Source organism: Lactuca sativa, chromosome 2 (genome assembly GCF_002870075.4).
Source record: "Lactuca sativa cultivar Salinas chromosome 2, Lsat_Salinas_v11, whole genome shotgun sequence".
Taxonomy (NCBI): domain Eukaryota; kingdom Viridiplantae; phylum Streptophyta; class Magnoliopsida; order Asterales; family Asteraceae; genus Lactuca; species Lactuca sativa.
Window position 1 is genome coordinate 81903265 of NC_056624.2, and position 14766 is coordinate 81918030.

General features: G+C 39.4%; 1 protein-coding gene across 1 annotated transcript; it reads right to left on the reverse strand.

Moving 5' to 3' along the window:
• Positions 1-12067: 12067 nt before the first annotated feature.
• Positions 12068-14190, reverse strand: LOC111919396 (uncharacterized). Its single transcript, XM_023914978.3, has 4 exons — positions 13922-14190; positions 13488-13744; positions 12955-13415; positions 12068-12490 (listed from the first exon to the last, which is right to left on the reverse strand). The coding sequence occupies exons 1-4, from the start codon at positions 14044-14046 to the stop codon at positions 12224-12226; spliced, it is 1110 nt and encodes a 369-aa protein (XP_023770746.1). The 5' UTR covers positions 14047-14190; the 3' UTR covers positions 12068-12223.
• Positions 14191-14766: the final 576 nt, after the last annotated feature.

Sequence of the window (14766 nt, forward strand, 5' to 3'; positions counted from 1 at the left end):
TATCGGGGTCCTGCACCTCCGACCGTACAACATCTCTAATGGGGGACGGTCGATACTCGCGTGGTAGCTGTTGTTGCAGGAGAACTCGGCCAAGGGAAGGTAGGTATCCCAGCTACCACCGAAGTCTAACACACACGCCCGCAACATATCCTCCAAGGTCTGGATAGTCCGCTCACTCTGACCATCCGTATGCAGGTGAAAGGCGGTGCTAAAATGCAAACGAGTGCCCAACTCGTCATGAAATCTCTTCCAAAATCTGGAAGTAAAACGCACATCCCTGTCCGAGATAACCGATACTGGCACTCCGTGCCGCACCACTATCTCCCTGATATAGATGTCGGCCAATTTCTTGGTTGATATGCTCTCCTAAATCGGGATAAAGTGAGCACTCTTGGTCAATCGATCCACGATGACCCAAATCGAATCCACTCCACGCGTGGTCCTGGGAAGCTTCGTGATAAAATCCATCGTGATATCTTCCCATTTCCACAGTGGAATATCCAACGGCTGCATCTTGCCATGCGGTCTCTGATGTTTGGCTTTGACCTTCCTGCAGGTCAAGCACCGCTCGACGTACCATGCCACATCCCACTTCATGCAGGGCCACCAATAATCTGGATGAAGGTCCCTATACATCTTCGTCGCCCCGGGATGAATAGAGAATCGGGACTTGTGCGCCTCCTCCATCAAGATCTGGCGCACACCTCCGTGATACGGCACCCACACCCTACGGTGTAGTGTCAATAGTCCTCGGCTATCATAATCGAAGGAGGAAACCTGACCCACCACACGCTCGCTCTTCCGATGCTCCTCCTTGATAGCCTCCTGTTGAGCCTCCCGAATTCGCTCCAACAGGGGAGTCACCACGGTCATCCTCATGCAAACGTCCCTGATCGGCGCCGCCTTGCGGCTAAGCACATCGGCCACCACATTGGCCTTCCCCGGGTGGTAGAGGATCTCGCAATCATAATCCTTTACCACGTCCAACCACCGACGCTGCCTCATGTTCAGATTCGGCTGATCCATGAGGTACCTCAAACTCTTGTGGTCCGTGTAGATGGTACATCGAACCCCGTAGAGGTAATGTCGCCAAATCTTAAGGGAAAAAACCACCACCCCCAACTCCAAATCATGCGTCGGGTAGTTCGCCTCGTGAGGCTTGAGTTGCCTCGAAGCGTAGGCAATGACATGCCCCCTCTGCATCAGTATCGCGCCCAACCCTGAAATGGACGTGTCACAATAAACCACAAAGTCCTCTACGCCCTCTGGCAGGGCTAAGATCGGCGACTCGCATAGTCTCTGTCTCAGTGTCTCAAATGCAGCCTGTTGCTCGGGTCCCCACCGAAAAACCACGGCTTTCTTCGTCAGCCGCGTCAGGGATACGGCTATCTTGGAGAAATCATGAATAAATCTCCGATAGTAGCCTGCTAATCCCAGGAAACTCCGAATCTCAGATGGAGACTTCGGAACTGTGACAACTTAAATTTCCATTTTGTACGAACATTAGCTATTCAATAGAAGCTAGCCCAGTTTCAATGAATTTCAGACTTTTCCGAATAAGTTTGTCTACATTAGGGTTTATGTTTAAGGAGATATCAGGAGAGTGGATGCTTATGGATTTGTGAAACTTGAGCATTTCAAAACTTCATAATGTTAGAGTCCAATTCCGGAATAAAAATATTTTCTGCCAAAATATTTCAGGACAATAAATAGATTTCTGAACTAAATTCATTCATTATTCACATTTCCAACTAGAGAAAAGCCATTTTCTCTCTCACGGATCTTCGGGTTTTCATCCCAAATCATGAGTACACTTCTCTAGTTGTGTTATAATGTTTGTTTTATGCTTATTAACATAGATTGTATGTCAAATATATGTGATTTGGGAGTTTACCGCCCAAGAACGTTCTTGGGGAGTAAACTCCAAAATGAAGCTAAAAGGCCATCTAGTCCCATTTCCTTGTTAGGTAACTAGTTTAGGATAATATGTATGATCATTTGAGGCTAGAAAACAATCAAGAACACCTAGCTTTAGGTGTTTACGGCCCAAGAGTTTCTTGGACCGTAAACACCAAATTCAAGGGCTTAAATGTGCCTAATCACTCCTAAAGGCTTTAGACTTTAACCCTCAATTACTTCTAGCTAATTTGGGGACTTTAACACATCAAAAACACCCCTTAAAGGGAGTTTACGGCCAAGGAATACTCTTGGGCCGTAAACACCAAATAAGGGCACCAAAGTGTGCCTAGGGTCCTCCATAGCCTAAATCAAATGCCTAGAAAGTATTCTACTTGTGTTTGGGACTTGAAAGAATTAAAACACCCATCCCATGAGAGTTTACGGCCATAAACTCTAAGGGATATGGTCTTTTGGCCGTAAACTCCTCAAAGGAGTATTATCTATGCCCTAAACTACCCAAAGGATTAAACCACCAAGTTAGGCTTATTCTAGAAGTCAAATAACACTTCAAAACACACATTACCACCAAGATTGGAGTTCACGGCCGTAAACTCAAGGGTTTACGACCGTAAACTCCTTGTGTGGGGTTTATTGGGTAGGAAGCTCTTATATAAGGCCCTTTGATACATTAAACCCCTTTAGCCTTGTCCCATAACAACCTAGAAGCAACCCTTAGGACCTATAACACTTATACCAAGTGTTTACATGTTCCCGAGTGTCCCAACTTATTTCATTAAGTTATTATTTGGCTAATTAGTTATATATATGCTCATTATATGATAACTAGGCTCGTGCGTGTGAACAAGTCTCCATTTGCCACCTAGCACGGTATCTGACACTTCAATCCAATCCACTCACCACAAGTGAGTTCATACCCCTTTAATTAACCTTTGAAATACTTTTAAATGTTTTAAATACTTTTATGGGCGGAATACAAGTTAAATACTTATAGTTATTGCTTCAGTCACATGTGATTACATCAATCACATGTGATTAATAACTATAAAACCAATGATTTTATCACTGTTCAAACTGTTAATCAAACTGTTTTACTTCAAAATGTTTTACAAACTCTTTTACTTATCAAATGCTTATATTAAAATTTGTTTTACTTCTTATAAATTGCATGCCCATATATGTATAGATATATAAGCAATGTTTAAAGGGCTTAGGAAGGCCATCCGCCCTATTTCCTTTTTCTCGATTTGGATGTGGTCTGGCGGGATTTCGGGTAACCGTCCGAAGGTCGTTTTAGTATTAGTTATATATCAAATATAGATATATAGACGTAAAAGTACTTCCATATTCATGCGTATTAGACACATCATTAGTAAGTTACCATCGGGGTAACACATGATCATACTACTACAATTTCTAGATCAATGAGTCAGTTCATTTATGAGTCTATACATTACATTACTAAGAAAACATATACAACTATACTAGGAGGATAACATATACAACTATATTAGAACGAGTAACATTACATTACATATACAAGAATATGTTAACAATTGTGATCCACTGTATCGGAGCATGCCTTAAATGTCATGGCCCGAGTTGTAGCCAGAATTCTCTTGGAGGGAGAGCGTGAGTTTGCGTATAGATCTATACTGGATTGACTATCCTACACCTTGCTGCTAGCTACAGCCGGACCTGCAGGTCTGCGGGTGCCAAACGTCATTCCATTATTACGACCATTCGTATGTCGTTGTTACCAGTCGATAGTATGGTGCAATTTATCACATTATACCTTAATATAAATCCGGTTTAAGGTAGCTAGTACAGCAGTAGTTCCTATAATACAACACTACAGTACTACAATAATTTACCCATTACATACATTTAGTGATTATTTCACTTAAACATTAATGTACAAACTATATTTTGTTAAATGATAGTTACACTTGGGAAATTACACACTTTTACAACAAACGAGCATACAAAACAGTTAAGCCTTAGTAGAAGGCTACTTTAATAGCAAATATAGGTTTTTCTGAGAGATTCAAACTTGTACAAAAACTTACAAACGTTTACTTACATTTTACAAACTTACACTTGAGACATGTTCAAACGTTTTTTGGATAACAAACACCGACACTAAAATACTTATGAACTCACCAGCTTAATGCTGATAAACTCTTTCAAAATAACTTGTATTCTCAGGTCATCAGTAGACAGGTACCGAGGCCAGCTTTTGAGAAGATGGAGAGCATTCAAGACTCCTCATATTATTTTGATTTACATTATATTTTTGGTGTCTAAAACTGTACAGAACACGCTTGTATTAAAATTATATATTTAATGCAATGGATGATGTTATTTGCTTATTTACATTTACTGTGTTGTGATACTATACATGACGTCCTCCGCCCCAGAACGTTTCCGCTGTTCTTGGTATTGGGGTGTGACAGGAACCTCCCATCTCATCACGGCCTCGACCTTGGCCGGATCGACCAGAATCCCGTTCTGGTTGACAAGGTGCCCGAGAAATTGCACCTCATGCAACCAAAACTCACACTTGGAGAACTTGACATACAAGATCTCCCTCCTCAAGGTCTCCAACACCTCTCTCAGATGCTCCTCAAACAAACGCAATACGCAATCTCGAAATACCATCGATGCTCGCACCGATCGATCATCAGCAATCTCTACCTCTAAAGGGCAATCTAACTCGCCCGCAGTCTCATGAAACTTCTTGCTAAGTGCAAGGGAAACAAATGATCGGGATGCACCCGAGTCGAACAACACCTGAACTGGGATTCTGTTCACATGGAACGATCCTAATGCATACATTTACATACGGAGCACATATCAATATCATAACATCATAAAAATAAAATAGAGGGAAAGAATCATATAAACTGATATTCAAGTCCTTCATCCTTCTCGCCGAGTTGTATGAACAACTCGTCGAGTTCATCTTCATCCGATGAACACTTATGCTAAGATTCGTCGAGTTGTATGAACAGCTCGCCGAGTTCATCTTCATCCGAAGGACACTTATGTTGCGACTCGCCGAGTTGTATGAACAACTCGCCGAGTCTGTTCTTCATCTAAGGAGATTGCCTTGAACTCGCCGAGTCAGGGCATTGACTCGCCGAGTTCCTCCATGGATGAGTTCAGCTTCCAACTCACTAAGTCACACCCCATGACTCACTGCTTACACTCGATACTACGAAAAGGGGACAACTCGAAGACTCGCGAGCAGACTCGCCGAGTCAGATAAACGACTCGCCGAGTCGTTACCATGCAATTACTATATGGTCGATTCTGCTTGAATCTAGTCCATGCCAATCATAGATCTGGGCTCCTAGGGCCTGGTTTACACGTAAAGTTTCCAACTTTACGTGTAGATCATCACCAATAAAGGTTCTAAGGCTTAAAGTGCACCAAAAGGGGTAGATCTAGGGCTTGTGTGCAATATAACTCCATAAAGGCAGTAGATCCAAGCTCCAGGGACTAAATAGGGTCTAGATCTAAAGGCTAATCAACTTGAATCAACCAATAATGCACAACTAATCTTGGGACATGCTTCAAGAGGGACTTTAATGGAGTAATAAGCATAGAAACAGAGGGAAAACGAGTTATACCTCAAGGAAATTACTGAGAGAACACAGAGGTGCTTAGCTTCCTTCCCTTCCTCTTGATTTACTCCTCTTCCTTCTCAAAATCTTCAAGGAAAACACACTAATAAGCCTCAAACTCACAAGAACAAGGGCTAGGACGTATGGAGGGTTTCTGAGGGTGAAGGGGGCTGGCTTGGGGCGGAAATGAGAGATTAAATACGGTGCAAACCCCTGAAACTTAGGGTTTCATCCAACAGCGGTGACTCGCCGAGTCTGGAATATGGACTCGCCGAGTCACCAACTTAAACGTGTCCCAGGGTCCCGTCTCTACTCGACGAGTCGGACCTATGACTCGTCGAGTCCAAGGCTAAAAATGGAAAATACTCAAATAAGATTTACGTACCAGGAACCAGGTGCTACAGTTCAATTAGTTAGTTGTCATAAATTGAAAATCGGGAAACAAAAAATAGACAGATAGAATGATTATAATCCATGTCTCAGTCCATATGATATCAAGAATGGAGGAATATAAGATCACTTATCTAATGGACATGTCATTTGATTTGTTCAGAGTTTGACAACGGCTTTAAGAGCTACGATTGCTAGTCAGTTTATGAAGTCTTCCTTGAAATAATAGTTTTAGACTTATCCAAGAGGGAGACTGTTGGATTAGATGTCTAAGCCCATAACTATTATTGGTATGTACTTGACCCGAGAGTAACATGGTCCATTTGGGTTGCATATCATCAGGACAATTTGATAGGATGGACTTTTGAGAGAAGATGTTATATATGATTTGTTAATATATTATAAGTTATAATATATTAATATGAAATCATATAAGTTAATTAGTATTGATCAAGAGTTAATTTGGAGATTAGTTTGGTGATCAAAAGAGAATAATTGAATCTATGGGGACTAATTATGTTAATTTGTTATATTTATATGTGTTGGGCTTATGATCCATATTGGACTAAGTTTATGTATGAATACATAAAGAGTTGGGCCACATGAACCATGGATCATAAGACCCATGGTTATGGATTTGGGTTATATCCATGACCCTAGAAATCCCACATATAAATACATCCATTCATAGCCAAAATCGCCACTTGTGATAGACTTGTAAGATACATGTGTATTCTTGGAGTTCATGGTGATTTTGGGTGCTTGGAGATTCTCTCTCAAGTTCATCCTTTGTTCATGATGTGTTGTCATTCCAATTGAGGCTTCCACACTATTGGGGCTAAGCTCTTAAGGCTAGATACATCAAGACTTCAAGCTCTAAGATAAGGTATGTTATCCTAACTAGATTCTTGTGTAGTGTATGACAATTGTATGCTAGTTATAGGTTTAATACCTTGGAAACACCATTGCATGTATAATTAGTGAAAACATAGATCCAAGATATTTAGGGTTGCATGAACACCTTAGTAGTGTTAGAATGCTCAAAACCCAACATGAACCACCTCCATGCATGCTCATCACCAACCTGAAAAACAACCATCCCCACAATCAGAACTTAACCAAGAATTATCCTCCCCTAAGCTTGTTAGATTCTCCGGGACACTGACTGATTCGAGTATGGATCATGTGCTTTCAGTAGTACAGGCCCAATACTACCTTCCACACTTATCCATAATTTCCTCAGTGATCCCCCTGGATCCACTAAATCGCTTCTTCAAACTGATGCACCTAAGACTCACTAAATGCACTACTAACCCACTGAAGCATATCCTAGGCTTTCCTAGGTTCTGAACCTACCTAATCCTTAACTTCTGAAGGATTCCTATTAATGTCAACTAGCTACCTCATGAATATAGCCACATGCAATAGAGCTCAGATAATCCTTCGAGTAAAAGACTGAATACTAGAATGGTTGGACTCAAACGAGAGCTGCACAATAGGGCCAAGTCCATCACTCTAAGATTATCCAAATCGTGCCACATATGACTTAGCATATTCACGTAGTAGGTAGCTCACATTGCTAAGAGTCCTACAAAGCACAAAGCAAACAACATTGAGACAATGGAAAATCTAACCAACATACTCCATCGAGCCATTCTATCCTCTTATCAGGAATCTATACTAGCATGCAATTCTAAGGCTCATATAATCAGGCATAACCTAAACAGGCCATCCTACCACTGACTAATCAGTACTAGCATGTAGTTCAATAAGCACATATATTAGGCATACAAGGCATCCTTCCTAGATCCTTAGCCCTATTCTAGCACACAGTTCACATATTCTCACTTCATATCATAATATAACATGTATGGGTATCGTAGGGAAAACTTATTTGAGCTCGACCGGTTGCATGCATCACACTCCTTGTTCTTTATACAAACCCTTAATTTTAAATTTTAGAAAAATTATCTTTTTCTTGTAAAAATCTCTCAAACCCTCGATTTAAGTCCAGACACACCTGAGAGTGTGTCCGAATCCCTCAAAATAGGGCTCTGATACCAACTTGTAACATCCTAAAATTCATAACCAAAAATTTCATTTTAAATAAGTAATTATAAAAACCAGTAGTATGAAACATCAATAGTGTCAACTCATTTCATAATCAAAAACCAGTATTTCAAATAACCCACAACATGTCATAGAAAAGTAATATCAGAGTATAGCTCCTAATGATCTCATAATGCGGAAATCATAGTGGATACGCTGCGATCATGGCGACTCCTTTCCTTTTGAAGAAGAAGTAGCTGAAACCAAAACTGTAAACCGTAAGCACGAAGCTTAATGAGTTCTTCCATCATACCACATACCATACAATAAACACATTGTCAGGCATATCTGGTTGCCCGAGCTACCATGTTGAGCATACCTAGGTGCTAAACCTACCTATATCAGGCATACCAAGATGCCCGACCTACCCCTGTCAGGCATACCTGGGTGCCCGACCTACCCATCTCAAGCACATCTGGGTGCCCGAACTACCCTCCGGTTTATTTCAACCGGTTACGGGGTCTGTTTCACCCCTACCACTACCACATAATATCATATCATAAACATACTATCATGCATATCTCGGTGCCCGACCTACCCTCGGTTTATTTCAACCTATTACAAGGCCTACTTCACCCCTCTTACCACTACCACATAATAGCATAGCATACAGGCACATAAATCTCCACAGACAGTGGCATACCAGACAATTATCACAAAGACAATCATCTCTACCATAAACAACTACTAGTGGACTGACATTGATGCTTTCGACCCACTCATATAGGGAAGGTAACTCACCTCACACTGCTGAAGATTACTGCAAGAAATCCTTAGTTGCTGCCCAGGCAACTCCTCGAGCTAACAATATCAAATATCACCCGATTAGCAATTGGGTCCCAACCCATGATCCATAATCCATACTCGGGGTAAAATAACCATTTTACCCCTAGCCCAACAAGATTCATAACTAAGGCCCAAGCCCAAAACCAAACAAGCCCAAAACTCCAAAATCCATAAAAGCCCACTAATGGCCCAATTTTCCAAATTGGGCCCAAACCCTTGCATGGGCCTTACCCTAAGTCCCAATAACTTATTCTCAATCTAAACATACCTCCTTAATTGGTCCAACAATCCATAAACCCAAATAATAACCCAAACATGAAATGGCCCACAAGGCCCAATAAGGCCCAATCCATCATAGACCTAACCCAAGAAGTCCCAATTTCCAAAAAGGCCTGAAATACTTAATGGCCAAGCCTAGTCAACTCTTGGTCCAAGGTCCAAAGCCCAAAACGTCAATAATCCAAGAAAACCCAACCTGGTCGAGTACGCCCTGCGTACTCATCTGGTACGCTAAATGTACACATGTTGGGGCCAGTACGCGCCACGTACCAGGTGGGTACGCCCAGCATACTCCCCTATACTCCAGAATTCTCCAATAAGCACTTAATCACTTCAGCCCTTGCTCCAACTCTCCAGTCTGATTCCTTAAGGTAACTTTTCAAGTAAAGTTGGCAACTTTACTAACATACATGGCTTAATGGGACTTTAGAGCTTAAAAGAGCTTAATGGATGGTCTTAGTTCATGATTGAACTCAAAATCTCCATAAAGCTTGCACCTTTATGAGAGAGGGAGCCTTAGAATGTCCAAATCTACAAGATTGAGCCCCTAAAACGACCCTAGTTCACCAAGACCAAGCAAAAGGGACTAAAATGGCCAAAAACCAACCCAAAGTAGATCTACAAAATGAATAGCCAAGATAGAGACTTTATACCTTGAAATTATCAAAATGGGGATGTTAGCACTGGATCTCCAAGCTCTTCTCCAGAGGTTGAGTCTTTCACCTTCTTCTCCTCTTGCACAAACCACCAAAAGTCTCCTTTCAAGCTCCAAGCTTCATCCAAGGCAATCCAGGGTTTTATGGACGTAAGAAGGGGTGGTGGCTGACTTAAAACTACCTAAGGAGTGGTATAATCTTGCTTATATACTGTAGGAACCCTGAAATTAGGGTTTTGGTCTGAAGGGAGTAGGCCCCACGTACCCCTTAGTACGCCCATCGTACTCAAGAACCACCCGCAACCATTCCTCTTTATACGTTGGGCATACCCCACCTTAAGCTGGGCGTACCCAGCTAAACATGTGTATGCATCCTTGCATGCGTGGGACTGATTTGCAAGCTTTTCCATCCAAGGGCCAATTCTGTCAATAACTTCAAAATGCCATAACTCACTCATCCTAGGTCTGTTTCCAACGAACCTTATATCCACGAAAAGGTGGCGAGAATCCCTACGCTCCCAGCAATACCCCCAACCCTTAAAACCTTCCGAACAAAACCCAAAACCCATAAAAGACTGAGATATCAATTTACAGTCATATCATTGGCTTCCGAAGACACAATCAAATACATAAATCATTTAAACCATGGCAACTACATCCGAAATGGCTAAATCCTTCCTTTCCTGAAGCCCTAAACCCCATGACAATTGATGATTGGGCCACAGGCCCAAGCAAAAGGGCAAATCTGAAACCAAGTGTTACATGAAGGGTAGGAGAAGAAGACAATATGTATTTTTAAGTTCAAAATCATCCTCATCTCAAGTGACTGCACTTCTCCCCAACCTTTTCTTCGACGACTCTGACATATTACTCTTCCAATACGTTCTTCATGAACCAATTTGTTGTTTTCGGTGATGATGATGGAGCAATTTTGTATTTTTAAGGTCTTATTGGGTCTTGATTTTATATTTTATTTAGTTTGTAATTTGGGTTGAGTTGGTCTTTTGTCTTGAACCAGATTTTGGTAATGATGATAGAATGATTTTAATTAGGTGATTTTATGTGAATAGATGGCAATGTATGTGACAAATGGATGATCGAGTTTTTGTAAAAAAAATCAAGATAAGTTTAATGATTTGTCATTAGTTATAATGATTAAGATGGTGAGTCCATTTTTTTTATTTTAGTCGTTATAAAACATTTTAAAGAAAAAGAAAAAAAAAAGTCAATAAAGGTATTTGGTCATTTTACGAGCATTTAACCCTTGTAAACTGACGGTTTTAGTCAGAAGTACCAATCGCGTGCGATTTCAAACTATAAAGAATAAAAATCCTCAAAAGGACTTGCAGTGTGGTTTTTTGCCAACCATAAGGACCATTTGTGTAATTTTGTTCAATAATAAAAAATAAATAGCAAATTACATGTTTTTCTTGGTGTTTTATGTTATCTTGACTAGTGACTAGGGTGTCAATTAATGACGCAACACGAAAAGAAATTTGCACGAAATTAAAATTCAAAATTGTGTTCGTGTATAGTTTAAAAGACACGACGTCGTGTCGTGTTTGTGTTCCAAATTTGAGATAATTTTGACACGATTTAGCATTTGAATGTTGTATTTTTCATGTTTTTCGTGTTATATATAATTAAGTATTAATTAAATAAACTAATTATTATATGTTATAATACTTAAATAAACTAATTGTTAGTATATGTTATTTTTGACTTGTTGTGTCATGTTCGTTTCTTAATTGATTCGTTTTCGTGTTAGTTAAAAAGAAAACACCATCATATTGTGCCATGTTCGTGTCAAATAAAACAATATCATCTCGCGTCAGACGCAAACACGACAATATTGTCCGATTTGCCACCCCTAATCTTGACCGATGAATGATGAAGAAGGCAAAGCAAAAGAAAAAAAAATCAATGTTTTGAAGAAGGAAAAAGAGAGGGCTACCTGAAATGACAAAAAGACCTTCATACGCAAAACCTATGAGGCACTTAGCACATGAACATTTGAGGGGGGTTAGCCCAAGGGACTGTGAGTACAACATAGAAAAGACATAGGGACCAAAGGTGCAACAAAACCATCTTGCGGACTAAACCTGCAAGATTATGTGGGCGATTTTGTGTTTTTAATCTAGTTTAAATACCAACACCAGTTATATAAAAAACAACATACACATATATACAATATATAACTTATTCATATGCAATTGTCGTAAGACAATACGTAATTAAGAAAGCTTCTATCACTAGTGCCTGTGAAGTAGAATATTATTGCTAGAAGACACATTAGCCACCATATTTGAAACATTAAAGATATATATAGATTTGAAAGAACAATATTGATGGATGACGGAGAAGTGTTTGATTTGTTTACACATGAATCTATAAGTCCAAATTTTTTTAAGACAAAAAAAATGTTTATATAACAAAAAATGTTTATATGACACAACCGTCAATCACGAGAATCGAGATCTAATTCCTTTCTTGTTTTACCAACAAATAAGTCTTTGGATTTGATTAATCCAGGGATTAATCCAATCATTGTAGTAAGATGTAATTGAGCCACTGCATCATGTCTACCTAGTGAAACAATCGCGTTATGACTTGAACTCATTTTGTAAGTTGTCATCTTGCTTTCATCTCCTCCACGTATCAATAGTTGCAGGTTTTTAGCAGCAACTGATGCTTGCTTTTTCGCCAAATAACCTTGCTTCATTTCCTATTGTTCACATGTCATGTTATCATCATAAGATAAGAACGTCTTTTACACACAAAACAATGGTTCACATGTCTGTTGTAAGAAAACAGAGATTTTCGGGTTGATTCTGTTTTTTGTTTCATATGGTGTTGTTTATATATATAAAAGTTTTTTTCTTGATTAATTATTAAAGGTATTTAGAGTTACCACTAGGGACTAGTGATTTTGGTTTCAACAAATCTATCTATTCAATTGCTATTTTTATAGCTTTATGCAACTAAAAACCAAAAAGAAAAACGAAACCCAAAACATCAAAATCAAAATTGAAAAAATTGAACAAAAACAGTTTTGTGGGGCTAGAAACTGGATTTTTTTCGTTTAGGTAAAAACCAAAAATGCATAAGAAAACAAGGCCTAATTATGGTGCCTACAAATCATCTAAAAAAATCAAGACTTAGAACAGGGAATGGAAAGTGGAAACTAACCTTGATGTTGGTAATATCTCCAATGGCAAAGATATTCTTTCGACCCCTAACTCTCAAATTTTCATCAACAATCAACCTCCCTAATTCATCCAATCGATCTTTCAAAATGGTACCTTTCAACCAAGAAGACGCCAATGGCTTCCCTGTACACAAGAAATGGCAATCCGCTTTGATTGTTTCACCAGCTGAAGTTGTATACAGTTTGGTTCCATTGCTAAAATCTGCAACATCCTCCAGATTCACAGTTTGATCCAATTTCACTTCAACATGCCTTGATTTTAGCCAATCTAATGTCTTCTTAGAAGCTTTTGGTCCAAGGAATTCCAGCAACCTGTAGCCGCTATGGACCAATGTTATCTTCTTCTCCGGGAAATCAACTGCAATTTCTCCGGCAAGTTCTACTCCGGTGGGCCCGCCTCCAACAATCAAAATCGATTCCGCAGCTTTTATTTTTTCATTTTCTGCGATGATTACACAGCGCTCATAAGCTTCAAACTACCATCAATCTGAAAGAAACTTGAAATTGGGTTTACCTGATTGGTATTGTTTCAGTCTCTCCGATCTAGTTTTTGGTACTTGATCGTCGTGACCTGTAGCAATAACGAGATAATTATACGGGATCGATCGACCTTCTGATAAGAGGATTTCAGAATCAGATATGTCGATAGCATTGGAGACGATGAGACGGGATGATGTTAGGTAATGTTTATGCTGGATTAACGATCTCTCCGCAAAAGTTGGTTCCACCATTCCTCTCAAGCTTGCCCATGGAATCTCGAAATACTCCTTCCTGTTCATATTCGGATCTAAATGCAATGAATCTGAATTCTATTTTCCAATCCAAAATTGATTTGTTCACGAATCCATATTGTAAAAAAAAAAAAAAAAAACTAATACGACTCAAAACATATAACATGTAGCAATTCTGGAAAAGAAAAGGATTAGAGAGAAGAATAAGAAACCATACGGATCAATTAGTGTTACATTGCCATGAAACTGGAGCAATTTAGCAATGTAGGAGCCGGCAACTCCGCCGCCAATAACGACTATTTTGTTCGCCGCACCGCCAGTTGCTACCGGTGGGTTGGCCATCAAAAGAACGAGTGGATTGTTGTTGTTCCGACTGAAATCTGATCAAATATAAGTTAATTTGTTTTGTAGGATCGTGGAAGAAAGAGGGTTTTAGTATGGATGATAGCGTTGACACGACACGACGACAGGAGGATGAAGATGCCAAGAAGGCCATTGTTTTGCAAGAATCTTCAAAGGTTTTACTTGGTCTATGCAACTTCACGACATCAAAACCTTAACAAAGTCTTTAAGTCAACAACATTTAATTAAAGGTTAATTAAAGGTTTTACTTGGTCTACCCAACTTCACCGCATCAAAACTTTCACAAAGTTTGGCTTAGGGGCCGTTTGATAGTTGTTGATTGTGTTAGAACTGACTGGGTTAGAAGCTGACTAGGATATAAATTCTGACTGAATCTATATCTGATCCAGTTTATGCTGTTTGATTATTTATCTAATTTGTCTGTACTAAATAATAAAAAATAACCATATTACCCTTATTTTGTCTCTTGTTCTCAATAAAATATTTATAAAATTACAATTGCTTCATTGTTCTTAACAGTAAGTCAACCAACTATAAAGGCTTATTAGCTCCAACCATAGAGATTGCAAAATAATTATATTATTCTAATAGATCTCTTGGCAAAATTGTTTCAAAATCATTCTACAAAACAAAACAAAATATGCAATTACAATAATGTTGGGCCTGCAAAGGAAAAAATGGATTACAAAGTCACATAAT

Coding starts and splice junctions, on each gene's coding strand:
- LOC111919396 (XM_023914978.3), bottom strand. CDS start 14,046: ATGGCCAACCCACCGGTAGCAACTGGCGGTGCGGCGAACAAAATAGTC. Junction 13,745..13,921: donor AATGTAACACTAATTGATCC/GTATGGTTTCTT, acceptor GAATATGAACAG/GAAGGAGTATTTCGAGATTC. Junction 13,416..13,487: donor ACTGAAACAATACCAATCAG/GTAAACCCAATT, acceptor TAATCATCGCAG/AAAATGAAAAAATAAAAGCT.